Source organism: Conger conger, chromosome 11, assembly GCF_963514075.1.
Source record: "Conger conger chromosome 11, fConCon1.1, whole genome shotgun sequence".
NCBI classification, from domain to species: Eukaryota; Metazoa; Chordata; class Actinopteri; order Anguilliformes; family Congridae; genus Conger; species Conger conger.
In genome coordinates, this window is record NC_083770.1 from 5,388,014 (window position 1) to 5,401,215 (window position 13,202).

The window sequence follows — 13,202 nt, forward strand, 5'->3', positions numbered from 1 at the left end:
TGAACAGATCAGTCTGAATGGGGAAGAAATGTGATCTAAGTGATTTTGACCGTGGAATCATTGTTGGTGCCAGAATCATTGTTGGTGGTTTGAATATCTTAGAAACTGCTGATCTCCTGGGAATTTCACACGGTGAAATCCTAGAGAATCCTGCAACAAATATAAAACATCCAGCGAGCAGCAGAAACACATTGTTAATGAGAGAGGTCAGAGGAGAATGGCCAGACTGGTGAAAGCTGACAGGAAGGTGATATTAACTCAAATAACCAAACATTTGTGACATCCACAGGAAGGTCATTCCACCTCCGTGGAGCCCGAACAAACAGCAATCATGACCGAGAAATGCAGGTGGGTTGAGGGGGAGATTCCAGGGGTGCAGAATCCATTCTACAATAAACAGAACTTTACTCTCCATGGACTCTACTGTCTTTGCCTGCCATTGCCAACTGACAAAGAATGCACGCTACTGGAAATCCCACATAACAAGGGTATGGACTTGTTACAATACTAAACATGAGTACTTTCATTTACATAACATTGCCCAAACATTATGGTGCCCTGAAATGGGGGGACTATATATAAACACTGCTGTAATTTCTACATGTTGAAACCAAAATGTATAAAAATGCCCTTAATGTGTACTTTAATCACATGTGAGTTTTTAATCACGTCTCATATTGAGTACAGAAGCAAATAAATAAATGAAGGGTCTTTGTCCCAAATGGTATGAAGGGCACTGGATATCCAATATGGGCACTATATATTAAGCATGTGCACTCACCAAGCACTTTATTATGAACATTTTTACTTTATTACACCTACTTATTCATGCGATTATCTAATTATCTTATCAGCCAATTGTGTGGCAGCAGTACAATGCATACATTTGTGAAATGCATAGACATTACAACAGTGGTATGCAGAAGAGCATCTCTGAACACACAACGCATCATAACTCTCAGTGGATAGGCTACAGCAGTAGAATTCTAAAAAATAAGTCTAATAAATACCTAATAAATTGCTCAGCGAGTGTATGCATATGTCCCATATGTATGCCAGACAAACGTATATATACAAATATGAAAATGGGCCAATTTCTAATATGGACATAAACAGTGCTCCCACACATGCATATACATTATGTCTATATTTTAGATTTCCGTATGGGTTTATATGGTTTATGATAACCTGTGCAACTTCTGGCTGCTAATCCTGGTTAACTTGCTTAGTGAGTATAATTAGCTAGCTAGAAGGGTTGCCACACGTTCTGGTTTTCCCGGGATTGTTCTCTCTTTAGAGCGACTGCCCTGGAAAATGACTATTCTTTCCTGTGACACGAATTGTCCTGTTTTTTTGTACTTCTAAATGTCAGAGGTCCAAATAAAACCAGATTCTTCTACTGCTTTTCTGTTTTTTCCTCTTTTTCGTTTAGACATCCAATCCCGTGTCATGAGTAAAACACTGCGACGATTGGCCATATGCCTATACTTCTTTTTAATTGGTAGCAGAAATACGAAAGTGTACCTTATCACCAGTAAGTGTACCTTGTCAGTTTTATAAAATGCATATATAATGCCTTAATACCCTCAGAAGAGGGGACGAACCTATGTTTTTTTTAAATAAAAAAATAATTGCACCCTTGAGTGCTTAAAACTGTGTCTTGTGTCTCACTCTAAATTATATGCACATCTCCCTGATTCCCCCTCTGGTTGCCACAGAGTGCATCTACGTCAGGACAAATAGAGGTAAGAGAGGCAATAGGGAGTCCTACAACTGTTAACATAGTATATTTGCAAATATGGCTTAACGCCCCGCGTCGCACGTCAAATGTCCCGGTTTTTCACACATCAAATGTGGCAACCCTACTAGCTAGCTAGCTAATTTAGAATAGATTAGCAGTGATTGCTAGGTGCAATGTACAAAGGCAGCTATTACAATCTACAAAAGGGGCAACATAACCTTGTTCACGTGAAATGCTGCATTGACCAATCAGAGAAAAAACTGTGGACCATGGCAAAAGCGCCATATTTCTGTGCCTGTTTCCCTCCCAGCTATATGGTAAATGGTAAATGGTTGGCATTATCCAATGCACTGTACAATTGATGCTTCTCATTCACCCATTCATACACACACTCACACACCGACGGTGATTGGCTGAACTTTAATCTTTGAAGGATTCCACATCCAAACTAAAGAAACATCTGGAGATAAGATTTTCAGACGACTAATGCGTATGTGAAAGTTAGCTAACTGGCTGTCACCATTAGCTACAGTTAGGAAAAAATTTTAAGTTCATGAATTTAACAGATGCTTTTAATTCAGATTTATAAGTATGTTAAGTGCATTCAAACCAAGTGATTTGATCTACAAATCAACAATATGAAGAATCACCAAAATAGAATCACTACTCAATGCAATAGCTGTAAGACCTGTGAGGAGAAAGGGGGGTAAGCTGCCTGCACACAGAAGCAGGCAAGATGCAGAGACTCGGCAGTGATGCGAACTGCTCCCAATTAGTCAACAGATGTCTAAATTGTTACAACACTTCCGGTTGGGCACACCTGTTTGTGGTAGTCAGAGTTCATCTGATTTGGGAAATCTGGTGGAAAGCTGCATTCTGCCTTCAATAATATTGATATCATGGCATACTTTAATCTAAATATGCAAAATACGAAAATGTGAAAACATTGTTGCCATTTGGGGACAAAGAAGGAATTTTCCTTTCCTCTGTCAAGTCGTTTGCTAATCTGGCCGACCTTTGTTGGGAGGAGATATTTTGTGGTTTTTGCCCTCCCAGGAACAAAGTACAAAGTTCTTTCAAGGATTGCATTCTGTAAAAGCCAGCTGATTATATTTCGATTTTTCTCAATGCTGTCAGCGTGATTGTACCCTGCATGGTATTTGTACAGTATCACATCATTAGTCATGCCAGATGTAATAATCCACAGGACTTTGGAAAATGCAGTTCCTGTTTCTGCTTTAGGTTTCCCTGGAAGCTCTGGGGACATCATGCCTAGAATCTGCATTGTTTACATCCTTAATTCTGTGGTACAACCAGTTATTAGATTGTGCACACAAATCAAACATGCTCACATTTCATTTATAAATCTAATATCCCTAAGCATGCATAAGTAAACAAGCTTTACAACTCTTACAACAATTATCCTTAGCCTATGGTGACTTCATACATCTACATTCACCAAGAACTTTATTAGGCCCATGTAGATATGGATCAAGAGCTTCAGTTCACATCAACCATCAGAATGGGGAAAATTTTTATCAAAGTGACTTGATCATGGAATGATTGTTGGTGGCAGACAGGGTGGTTTGAGTATCCCAGAAACTGCTGATCTCCTGGGATTTTCATGCACACTAGTCTCTTGCAAAGAATGGTGTAAGAAACTAAAAAAGAAATCCAGTGAGCAGCAATTCTGCAGGCAAAAACTCCTTATTAATGAGAGCAGTCAGAGGGGAAGGGCCAGACTGGTCAAAGCTGACAGGAAGGTGACATTAACGCAAATAACCACACATTACAACAGTGGTATACAGAAGAGCATCTCTGAACACACAAGGCATCATTACTCTAAGTGGATAGGCTACCGTAGAAGTCTAAACAATACGTTTAATAAATACCTAATAAATTGAAAGTATGTAGTCACATTAATCGCTTGGAATGGCAGTAAGCTCTGCTACGTAATGCAATGGAATTGAAAATAGCAACAGGTCATTCTACTTTGTGACCAATGGTCTGGTTTTTTCAAGGCTGCGTGAGCTCTAACCCAGCTCTACAACCGCTCCTCAGTATGCACTCACTGCTTCCTCAAAGTCTCAGCATCGGTCCGCTGCCACTATGTTCCATACAGACCTATATCCATTTGTCAAAAACCAAGCGTGGACTCGGAAGTGGCAGAATAGGTTGCTTTAATGACAAAATTGTACAGTCCAGGGTCATTCGGCAGCAAACAATAATAACAGGGATAAAGCAGTTTATGACGATAGGACAGACAATGGTCTGATAGACAGCGGGGTCGATACCAGGAAGTCAGTCCAAAGGGCAGGAACAGGTAAGGAGTCGGGCGGAGGCGAAACGGTGAGGGCTGGAGACAGGACGGGACATAGAGCAGGGAACAGGACCACAGGAGCAGGGAACAGGACCACAGGAGCAGGTAACAGGACCACAGGAGCAGGGAACAGGACCACAGGAGCAGGGAACAGGACCACAAAAGCAGGGAACAGGACCACAAAAGCAGGGAACATGACTACATGATCAGGTAACAGGACCACATGAGCAGGTAACAGGACCACATGAGCAGGGAACAGGACCACAGGAGCAGGTAACAGGACCACAGGAGCAGGCAAGCAGAAGCAGGTAGCAGGGAAAATATACACAGACAACATAACAGAAACAGACTATATACACAGACAATATAACAGAAACAGACTATATACACAGACAACATCACAGAAACAGACTATATACACAGACAACATAACAGAAGCAGACTATATACACAGACAACATAACAGAAACAGAATATATACACAGACAACATAACAGAAACAGACTATATACACAGACAACATAACAGAAACAGACTATATACACAGACAACATAACAGAAACAGACTATATACACAGACAACATAACAGAAACAGACTATATACACAGACAACATAACAGGCGTGGGGGGCATGACTATGGGGCAGTTTCAGTGAAAACTTAGAAACACAAAATGGAAAACAGAACTAGAAAATATATAGAAACACGGGAAACAAACTAAGAAATTGACAAAGTCAATCTAGAAATGAAATTGCTTTGTATTTCATCACTTTGTCTCAGACGAGTGGGATATCAGCCTGGTTGTACAGTGGCTGCTCTACTTTACACATGGCATAATCAGGTCGAGCTCTGTCAATTGGTTTTGGGGAGTTTGTAGTCACTACCTGTTTTTTCGGCTGACTTTGAACATGCAGGACCTGTGAATAGTTTTATTTTCTTTTTTTGCTGGTAGATACAGTGTATCCGGAAAGTATTCACAGCGCTTCACTTTTTCCACATTTTGTTATGTTACAGCCTTATTCCAAAATTGATTAAATTCTTTTTTTTCCTCCAAATTCTACACACAATACCCCATAATGACAACGTGAAAAAAAGATTTTTGACATTTTTGCAAATTTATTAAAAATAAAAAACTAAGAAATCACATGTACGTAAGTATTCACAGCCTTTGCCATGAAGCTCAAAATTGAGCTCAGGTGCATCCTGTTTCCACTGATCAACCTTGAGATGTTTCTACAGCTTAATTGGAGTCCACCTGTGGTAAATTCAGTTGATTAAACATGATTTGGAAAGGCACACACCTGTCTATATAAGGTCCCACAGTTGACAGTGTATGTTGGAGCACAAACCAAGCATGAAATCAAAGGAATTGTCTGTAGACCTCCGAGACAGGATTGTCTCGAGGCACAAATCTGGGGAAGGGTACAGAATAATTTCTGCTGCTTTGAAGGTCCCAATGAGCACAGTGGCCTCCATCATCCGTAAATGGAAGAAGTTCGGAACCACCAGGACTCTTCCTAGAGCTGGCCGCCCGTCTAAAATGAGCAATCGGGGGAGAAGGGCCTTAGTCAGGGAGGTGACCAAGAACCCGATGGTCACTCTGTCAGACCTCCAGCGTTCCTCTGTGGAGAGAGGAGAACCTTCCAGAAGGACAACCATCTCTGCAGCAATCCACCAATTAGGCCTGTATGGTAGAGTGGCCAGACGGAAGCCACTCCTTAGTAAAAGGCACATGGCAGGGTTAGGGTTAGGGTTAGGGTGAGTTTGCAAAAAGGCACCTGAAGGACTCTCAGACCATGAGAAACAAAATTCTCTGGTCTGATGAGACAAAGATTGAACTCTTTGGCGTGAATGCCAGGCGTCATGTTTGGAGGAAACCAGGCACCGCTCATCACCTGGCCAATACCATCCCTACAGTGAAGTATGGTGGTGGCAGCATCATGCTGTGGGGATGTTTTTCAGCGGCAGGAACTGGGAGACTAGTCAGGATTGAGGGAAAGATGAATGCAGCAATGTACAGAGACATCCTGGATGAAAACCTGCTCCAGAGCACTCTTGACCTCAGACTGGGGCGACGGTTCATCTTTCAGCAGGACAACAACCCTAAGCACACAGCCAAGATATCAAAGGAGTGGCTTCAGGACAACTCTGTGAATGTCCTTGAGTGGCCCAGCCAGAGCCCAGACTTGAATCCGATTGAACATCTCTGGAGAGATCTGAAAATGGCTGTGCACCGACGCTCCCCATCCAACCTGATGGAGCTTGAGAGGTGCTGCAAAGAGGAATGGGCGAAACTGCCCAAAGATAGGTGTGCCAAGCTTGTGGCATCACATTCAAAAAGACTTGAGGCTGTAATTGCTGCCAAAGGTGCATCAACAAAGTACTGAGCAAAGGCTGTGAATACTTATGTATATGTGATTTCTTAGTTTTTCATTTTTAATAAATTAGCAAAAATTTCAAAAAATCTTCCTTTAAGTTGTCATTATGGGGTGTTGTGTGTAGAATTTTGAGGAAAAAAATGAATTTATTCCATTTTGGAATAAGGCTGTAAAACAACAAAATGGGGGAAAAGTGAAGCGCTGTGAATACTTTCCGGATGCACTGTATATTTCTATATTTATTGATATCAAATTCCATACCTATATACTGTACCCTGTTGCTACTATTTGTTACATTCCATGTTGTTGTCTTGTGTTTTCCTCCGTTTTTTACACTGCAGGTGGCAAATCACAATTCCATTTGCTGTCCCACCTGTCATTCGTCGTCATCCTGGTCCCGCCTCCACCAATCACATCCTTTCTAAAAGCTGTTAGTTTGCTGCCACTCAGCTCTCTCTCATATCTCTCTCACTGAGCTCGCACTTATCTCATCTCTCACTGCTACCACTTGTGTATGTGTGTTAAAAACTACTATTCCCCCTACTTGTGTGTATGTGTGGTTGCCTGTGTGTATAGTCCAGGCCCTGGGGCAGGTAAGTCAGAGGCCTCTATACACCATTGCTACATGTCGGTGGAATTTGTGTATTAGACACATTAGGAAAGGGGTGGTTGTCAATTGTGTAATTTGTTATGTTAGAGTAGTCATAGGCTTTTGTTTGTTGCTGGATAAATCAGTCAGTCTATCTTTGTTTCTAGCTTGGTTTTGTTTAGTTTATTTCATTTATTTGGCAACATACGTGTCCCTCGGCCTTGTGACCTATATGTGTTTGTACTGTAGCACTTTGTATAATACACCTTTTTGCACTTTAATTCTTGTCTGGCCCTCATCATTTACACCAAACATGCTCAACACCCATCAAAATATGTTACACAAAATTCCAGAAGCGTAAATTGAAAGACTCTTTACAAGCTGCTATATTTGCTCGAGGAGGAGTTACAAAATACTAACTGACAGGGTTCCCAAACTTTTGCACAGGGCCTTTTTCCTTTTTTTATTATTTTGTAACTGTATAAAATGTAAATAAAAAGTAAACACTTTCACTGCATTTGAAGAAATGTGTCGTGTTTAACATTGTAACATTTACAGCTTCTGTTCACTTACATATTAGGCTTTTTGACCTGGGCCGACCACATTTTTTGCATACCTCTTTCTTTTTAAGTAATAGTTATAGTGGCCAAAAAATCATAGTTTTCCATGACAAGAAGTGTTTTTTCTGCCCCTGCAGAACTAAGTATGCAGGCGTATGTGAGTCTCCTTTGCGTTTGACGCCTATGCCTGTGAACATATTGATTGAAAATTTCACAGTGGAAAAAAGGGAATGAATGCAAATAAACCCACTCTGGGCCGTTGCGACTTCTGGGGTTAAACATTGTTGTCCATTTCAAACAAACAACTTTAATGCCTCATGCCTGCCCTGTATATCCATAGAGGGGAGATAAAAGAATGTGGAAATTTTACAAACAAATCATATCAGGAACACACAGATAAATGTGTACATAACACGGTTGGCAACTACATTTCAGATAAAATATCTCTGTAGACGGTTTGTCTATTCATCAGAGCATTGCAGTCAATTGGTGTATAAATTTTCACCAGGAAAGACTAGCATTTAATCTGCATAGCATCCATCATGTCTTGCGTGTCCAGTAGATTTATGCTGAGGTAAATGACACATTAAAAAAGAGAGAGACAATACATTCGGATATACAAGCAATCAGCAGCAGCTTTTCACCTTGGGAAAAACAGACTTAAAGATTTTTTAAATGGATTTAAAATATATGTTTTTTGCGCAACACTCACAACTGATTTATCAGTTTTTTTCATTTCCCATTGCCTTATTGTACTATAGCCTGGCCAGACAAAGATGCCTCTCCTTAACAAGCAGGTATGTGTTGTCAATTCCTGGATAGCATCTGCATGTCACAAACTAAATTCACCGCTATTCACCTCATATTACCAACCGACTCAAAGTTTTAAGTGTATCACTGAATTAATTATGCATACCTGTCTTCTCAGGTACATTTACCTCATGTTAGGAGGATGTGTCTTAGCCGTTGTCACCATGGGCCCTTACTGCTGGTTGGTGTTTGTCCCTGCTGTGGCTTCTGCGCTGCTGGTTCACACAGCATGCCCCTTGCAAATTCATGCCTGGGTATTTGGAACCCAAATGTGCTGGCAAAGCTTTTGGCACCTCTTCATTCAATACAACGAGTACTGGCTTCAGGAGCCCACAGACAACAGGTATGGCTTAGACTTTAATGGACAACTTCTCTCTTGTTGTTGCCTGCAATATTTTTACATGAAATATTGATCCATTTTTAAAGTGGGATTTAAGGAAATACCATTAAGGTCCTCCAAGTGCCCTAATTGGTATACATCATTTATTTTGGACATCAACATTATTGTGGCCATTATATACATTATATACATATGTCTGATCTGACAGTCCCAATAAGTAATTTATAATTTTTTGCATGAGCAGCCATTGTTTCAGCCATAATTTAGTATTGGTAGAAATGGTAGAAATATTATTATTTGGGTAAAATAATTCAACAGGTCACATACTACTGGCAGTTTTAGTTCAGTCTCTAGGTATTATTTCTCATTATGCATATATTTGTCACTTATCCCATACAGTGCATCAACACTAATTTGGAGATGATGCATTACCAGTATGTCGTTTGTAAGACCATACCATGAAATATCGGTTTCTGTCTTTGTTACTGAAAGGTTGTACAGAGTATACCTCATCTCTGCTTCAACTTTTTAAATTGCACATTTATGGTTTCTTCCTGTTAGCCAGGGAGTTTTTCCTTGCCACTGTTGCCCTAGACGTACTCTTGGGGCCCGGTTTCTCTGTAAAGCTGCTTTGTGACAAAGGCCCTTTGTTAAAAGCGCTATACAAATATAAATTGATTGATTGATTGATATATAATTGTGATCCATTCAAATGTCATGTACATAATCATCAGGTACTGCGGTGGTGTAGGTTTTGCTGGAAGTTGGCAGCAAAGTTACTATGAATTTTCCTTTCTCCGTTCTTTTTCTCAGACTCCTGCTCGCAGTGTCATCCTTGATGCTTCTTACACAGAGAGTGACATCAGTGTCAATGGACCTCCAGGAGGGCAAACTGACACCACAGCCGTCTGGGATGGAAAATCCCGGCAGTACTACACCAATGCTCTATTATCTCAGCTATACGCTGTATTTCCCGGCTCTTCTCGGTGGACCCCTTTGTTCTTTCCACCGGTTTGTTTCGTTTGTAGAGCAGAGTACCGTGAGCCCTCCCCCACAACCTCTGTATGTTGTTTGCTGGAAGGCCAGTTTGGTGTTAGGCTTGGAGTGGGTCAAATATCTTCTTGTAGATTTGATTGAGCATCACAGCATAGGGCTGGCCCACCTCAGTGCAGTGCAGGGCATCCTGTGGGTATGGGCCCTTTCCCTGGCGTTCAGACTGAGCTATTATTCTCACTGGGCACTGAGCGAGTGTCTGAACAATGCAGCTGGGCTGGGATTCAGGGGCTACACCGGCACGGGCATCCCGCAGTGGGACGGCCTGTCTGACGGCGACCCCTGGAGCCTGGAGACGTGTAGCCGACTGTCTGTTTTTGCCCGTCGCTGGAACGGGACGACAGCTGCATGGCTGCGCAGGCTAGTCTTTCAAAGGTGCAGAACCGCTCCGCTGTTGATGACTTTTGTGTTCTCTGCCTGGTGGCATGGGCTACACCCGGGTCAGGTGCTGGGATTTCTAATCTGGGGTGCCACAGTGAAGGCTGACTACTGCATACATTGTTGCATATTCCCTCTTCTGACCACGCCATGGAAACAGCTGGTGTATAAATGCCTGAGCTGGATGCACACTCAGCTTGTGATCGCGTGTGTGGTGGTTGCTGTGGAGCTCCGCAGTGCCTGCTTCATGTGGCTATTCTGCAGGACCTACATTTCTGCTTTCATTGCATTTCTGTATATTCTATTGCTGTTTATCTGCTACAAAAACACGCCTGCAAATGAATGAATGACTGCCACTCAATATACACTCAGTGATCACTTTATTAGGTAGACCTGTATACCAGCTTGTCAGTGCAAATATTTAATCAGCCAATCATGTGGCAGCAACTAAAAGCATGCCGAAATTGCTGATCTTGTGGAATTTTCACGCACAACAGTCTCTAGAGAACGCCCAGAAGCTGACCGGGAGGTGATAGTAACGCAAAAAATCACGCATTACAACAGTGGTATGCAGAAGAGCATCACATCAAACCTCTAAGTGGATAGGCTACAGCTGCAGTAGAGAAAAGTAATAAGTAATAAATACCTAATAATGTGCTCACTGAGTGTATATAATGCTCCCATGTCAGTGTGCTTATAACACAGAAAATGCATAATAAAATGTAGCAGCAAGCTGCAGTTATAGGTTTTCAGAGGAGGTGCAGATTAGATTTGTCAGGATGAAATGTGTTGTATAATTTTGTCAGCAAAATACAGTAATTCACACCTCATAAGAGCTATACTGTCAGTTAGTGTCCTGTTTGAGTATCCAAATGTCCCTTCTTGGAAACCTGCCAAGAAGTAACTTAGAAAAAACAATGCAAAATCCTCATGTTTTACATTGTCATCAAATTTGAAAGGGCATTTGTCCAGTATTGTGGCTGTGGCTCCATTGTGTTTCTCAGCTCAACACTTCCACAATCATCTGTATCCACTCAAATTTTTCCAACTGAAAATATTTTCAGTGATAAAAAAGTATCTCACTCCCACTGTGTTTCAGCTTCTGTAACTTTGTTTTAGTAATGTTTTGAGTATGTCAGGGGAGACCAGAATTATGCCTGTAGTCAGGGTTCAAGAATAGTAACCATTTTATTTTGGGTATGTCATTCTCAAGCTTGTGTTAAAATAACAATTTCAATAAGAAACATAATTATGGCACTCCTTGAAAATAATTGTGCTGAGAACTTATTCCACTAATACTGATTACATCAATATCGCCAGTCAAATGTGAGTATTCAATGTATAATACAAATAATTCTGTAATGAAATGGAATCAAGTTAATCAAACTGAATTGAATCGTGGTGAAATGAGAGATTGCATGAGCTATTGAGTAGTTTCTGAAAGAATCATAATAGAATCATTGTAATGTCTAATATTGTCATTCAACTATCAATATATGCAACTAAGTATGGAAGAAATTTAAAATCTTACCATTGGTGTTACACATAAAGTTGTCCGTTTCATGATTCAGGTGTCATTTATTGTCTTGAACAATCCATTTGAGATATAAACACACAAATAGAAAGGCTGCAAATAGAAAGCCCACTTCTTATGCCTTTATAACTGTTCTCAGTTCATTCTGGTTTGATCGAGAACTCTTGTGAAGTAGAGGACAGTATAAGCGTTCCAATGGTGTTTGCCATGTCTTACTTATGTAAACTTATGTAAAATTTCCCTTGGAGTGATCATAAGTAGTGACATTTGCAAAATGTTGTCCCATCCCTACGCAACAGATGATCACACACTTTAGAGCACAGAAAAATATACAGGAGTGAATAATTTCATATTTAGTTATGTGCACCACACTGTGTCACAATGCTCAATGCTTTTGCATTTCCAATGTGATATCAATCAAGGGGAAAATGTATATGCTTTTTAATGGATAAAAAACATTTCATTCATTTTTCAGATTGAAAGGGTTTTTGGACCCCTAGATGTCACAGAGCCGACATTGATGTAAAGAAAGTGAATTTTAGATGTTAGATTTACAGTTGGGGTCTCATTATTTCTGCAGTGAACTACAAATTGCCAAACAAGGCACTAAAAATAAAGGCACTGTGACTTTACTAAAATAATAAAAATCATGAAACCATTATAAAAATGAAAAATATATCACAGGATATCAGGATGGACCACTTACTACCTATGCTTTTGATTAAATAGTTTGGGGCTTGCTTTGACATTTTGTTATTAAATGTACTTAAAGTGCAACATTTCGATGTACTTTGTTTTGAATACTGTGCAGTCCAGTATTTGGACAGTGGTGCAATTTCTGTTATTTTGGCTCTGTACTCCAGCACATTGGATTTGAAATGATAGAATGAATATGAGGGTGCATTATTATGTCACTTTCATTTTGAGGGTATTTCCAGCCATATCGATTTGGGTGATCCATGTCGGAATTGTATCCCTTTTTATACATAGTCCCTTTATTTTAGGGGACCAAAAGCAATTGGACAGGCAGCTTCTCAGGTGTTTCTGATTCATTTACATTTACATTTTAGTCATTTGGCAGACGCTTTTAATCCAAAGCGACTTACAAGTGCATAGGTTCTACCATAAGTCAGAGCATCACATCCAGAAACTAGCAAAATACACAGGAAATGCTGTTGTAAACATAGTTGTCATCAGAATTTTTTTTTTTTTTTTTTTTTTTTTGGGGGGGGGGGGGGGGGGGTTAGACAAGGATAGGGATATCAGAAAGGAGGGGCAGGGGAAATCAGGAGGGAGGACTAAGGTAGGGTTTTGAGTCTGCATCGAAATAGGGGGAGGGATTCTGCTGTTCTGACAGTGGTAGGCAAGTCATTCCACCACTGAGGAACCAGAACGGAAAACAGGCGTGAACGTACAGCTCGACCGCCAGGTGCACGTAGAGAGGGAACCGTAAGGCGACCAGAGCTGGCAGACCGGAGTGGTCTAGCTGGGGAGTAGGG

General features: G+C 40.7%; 1 protein-coding gene across 1 annotated transcript; it reads left to right on the forward strand.

Moving 5' to 3' along the window:
- The first annotated feature begins 8,263 nt into the window (after window positions 1–8,263).
- On the forward strand, window positions 8,264–10,515 carry mboat4 (membrane bound O-acyltransferase domain containing 4). Its single transcript, XM_061260485.1, has 3 exons — window positions 8,264–8,385; window positions 8,517–8,741; window positions 9,552–10,515. Exons 1-3 carry the CDS (start codon window positions 8,264–8,266, stop codon window positions 10,513–10,515), a joined length of 1,311 nt encoding a protein of 436 aa, XP_061116469.1.
- The last annotated feature ends 2,687 nt before the right edge of the window (window positions 10,516–13,202 follow it).

Coding starts and splice junctions, on each gene's coding strand:
- mboat4 (XM_061260485.1), top strand. CDS start 8,264: ATGGATTTAAAATATATGTTTTTTGCGCAACACTCACAACTGATTTAT. Junction 8,386..8,516: donor TGCCTCTCCTTAACAAGCAG/GTATGTGTTGTC, acceptor CTGTCTTCTCAG/GTACATTTACCTCATGTTAG. Junction 8,742..9,551: donor CAGGAGCCCACAGACAACAG/GTATGGCTTAGA, acceptor TCTTTTTCTCAG/ACTCCTGCTCGCAGTGTCAT.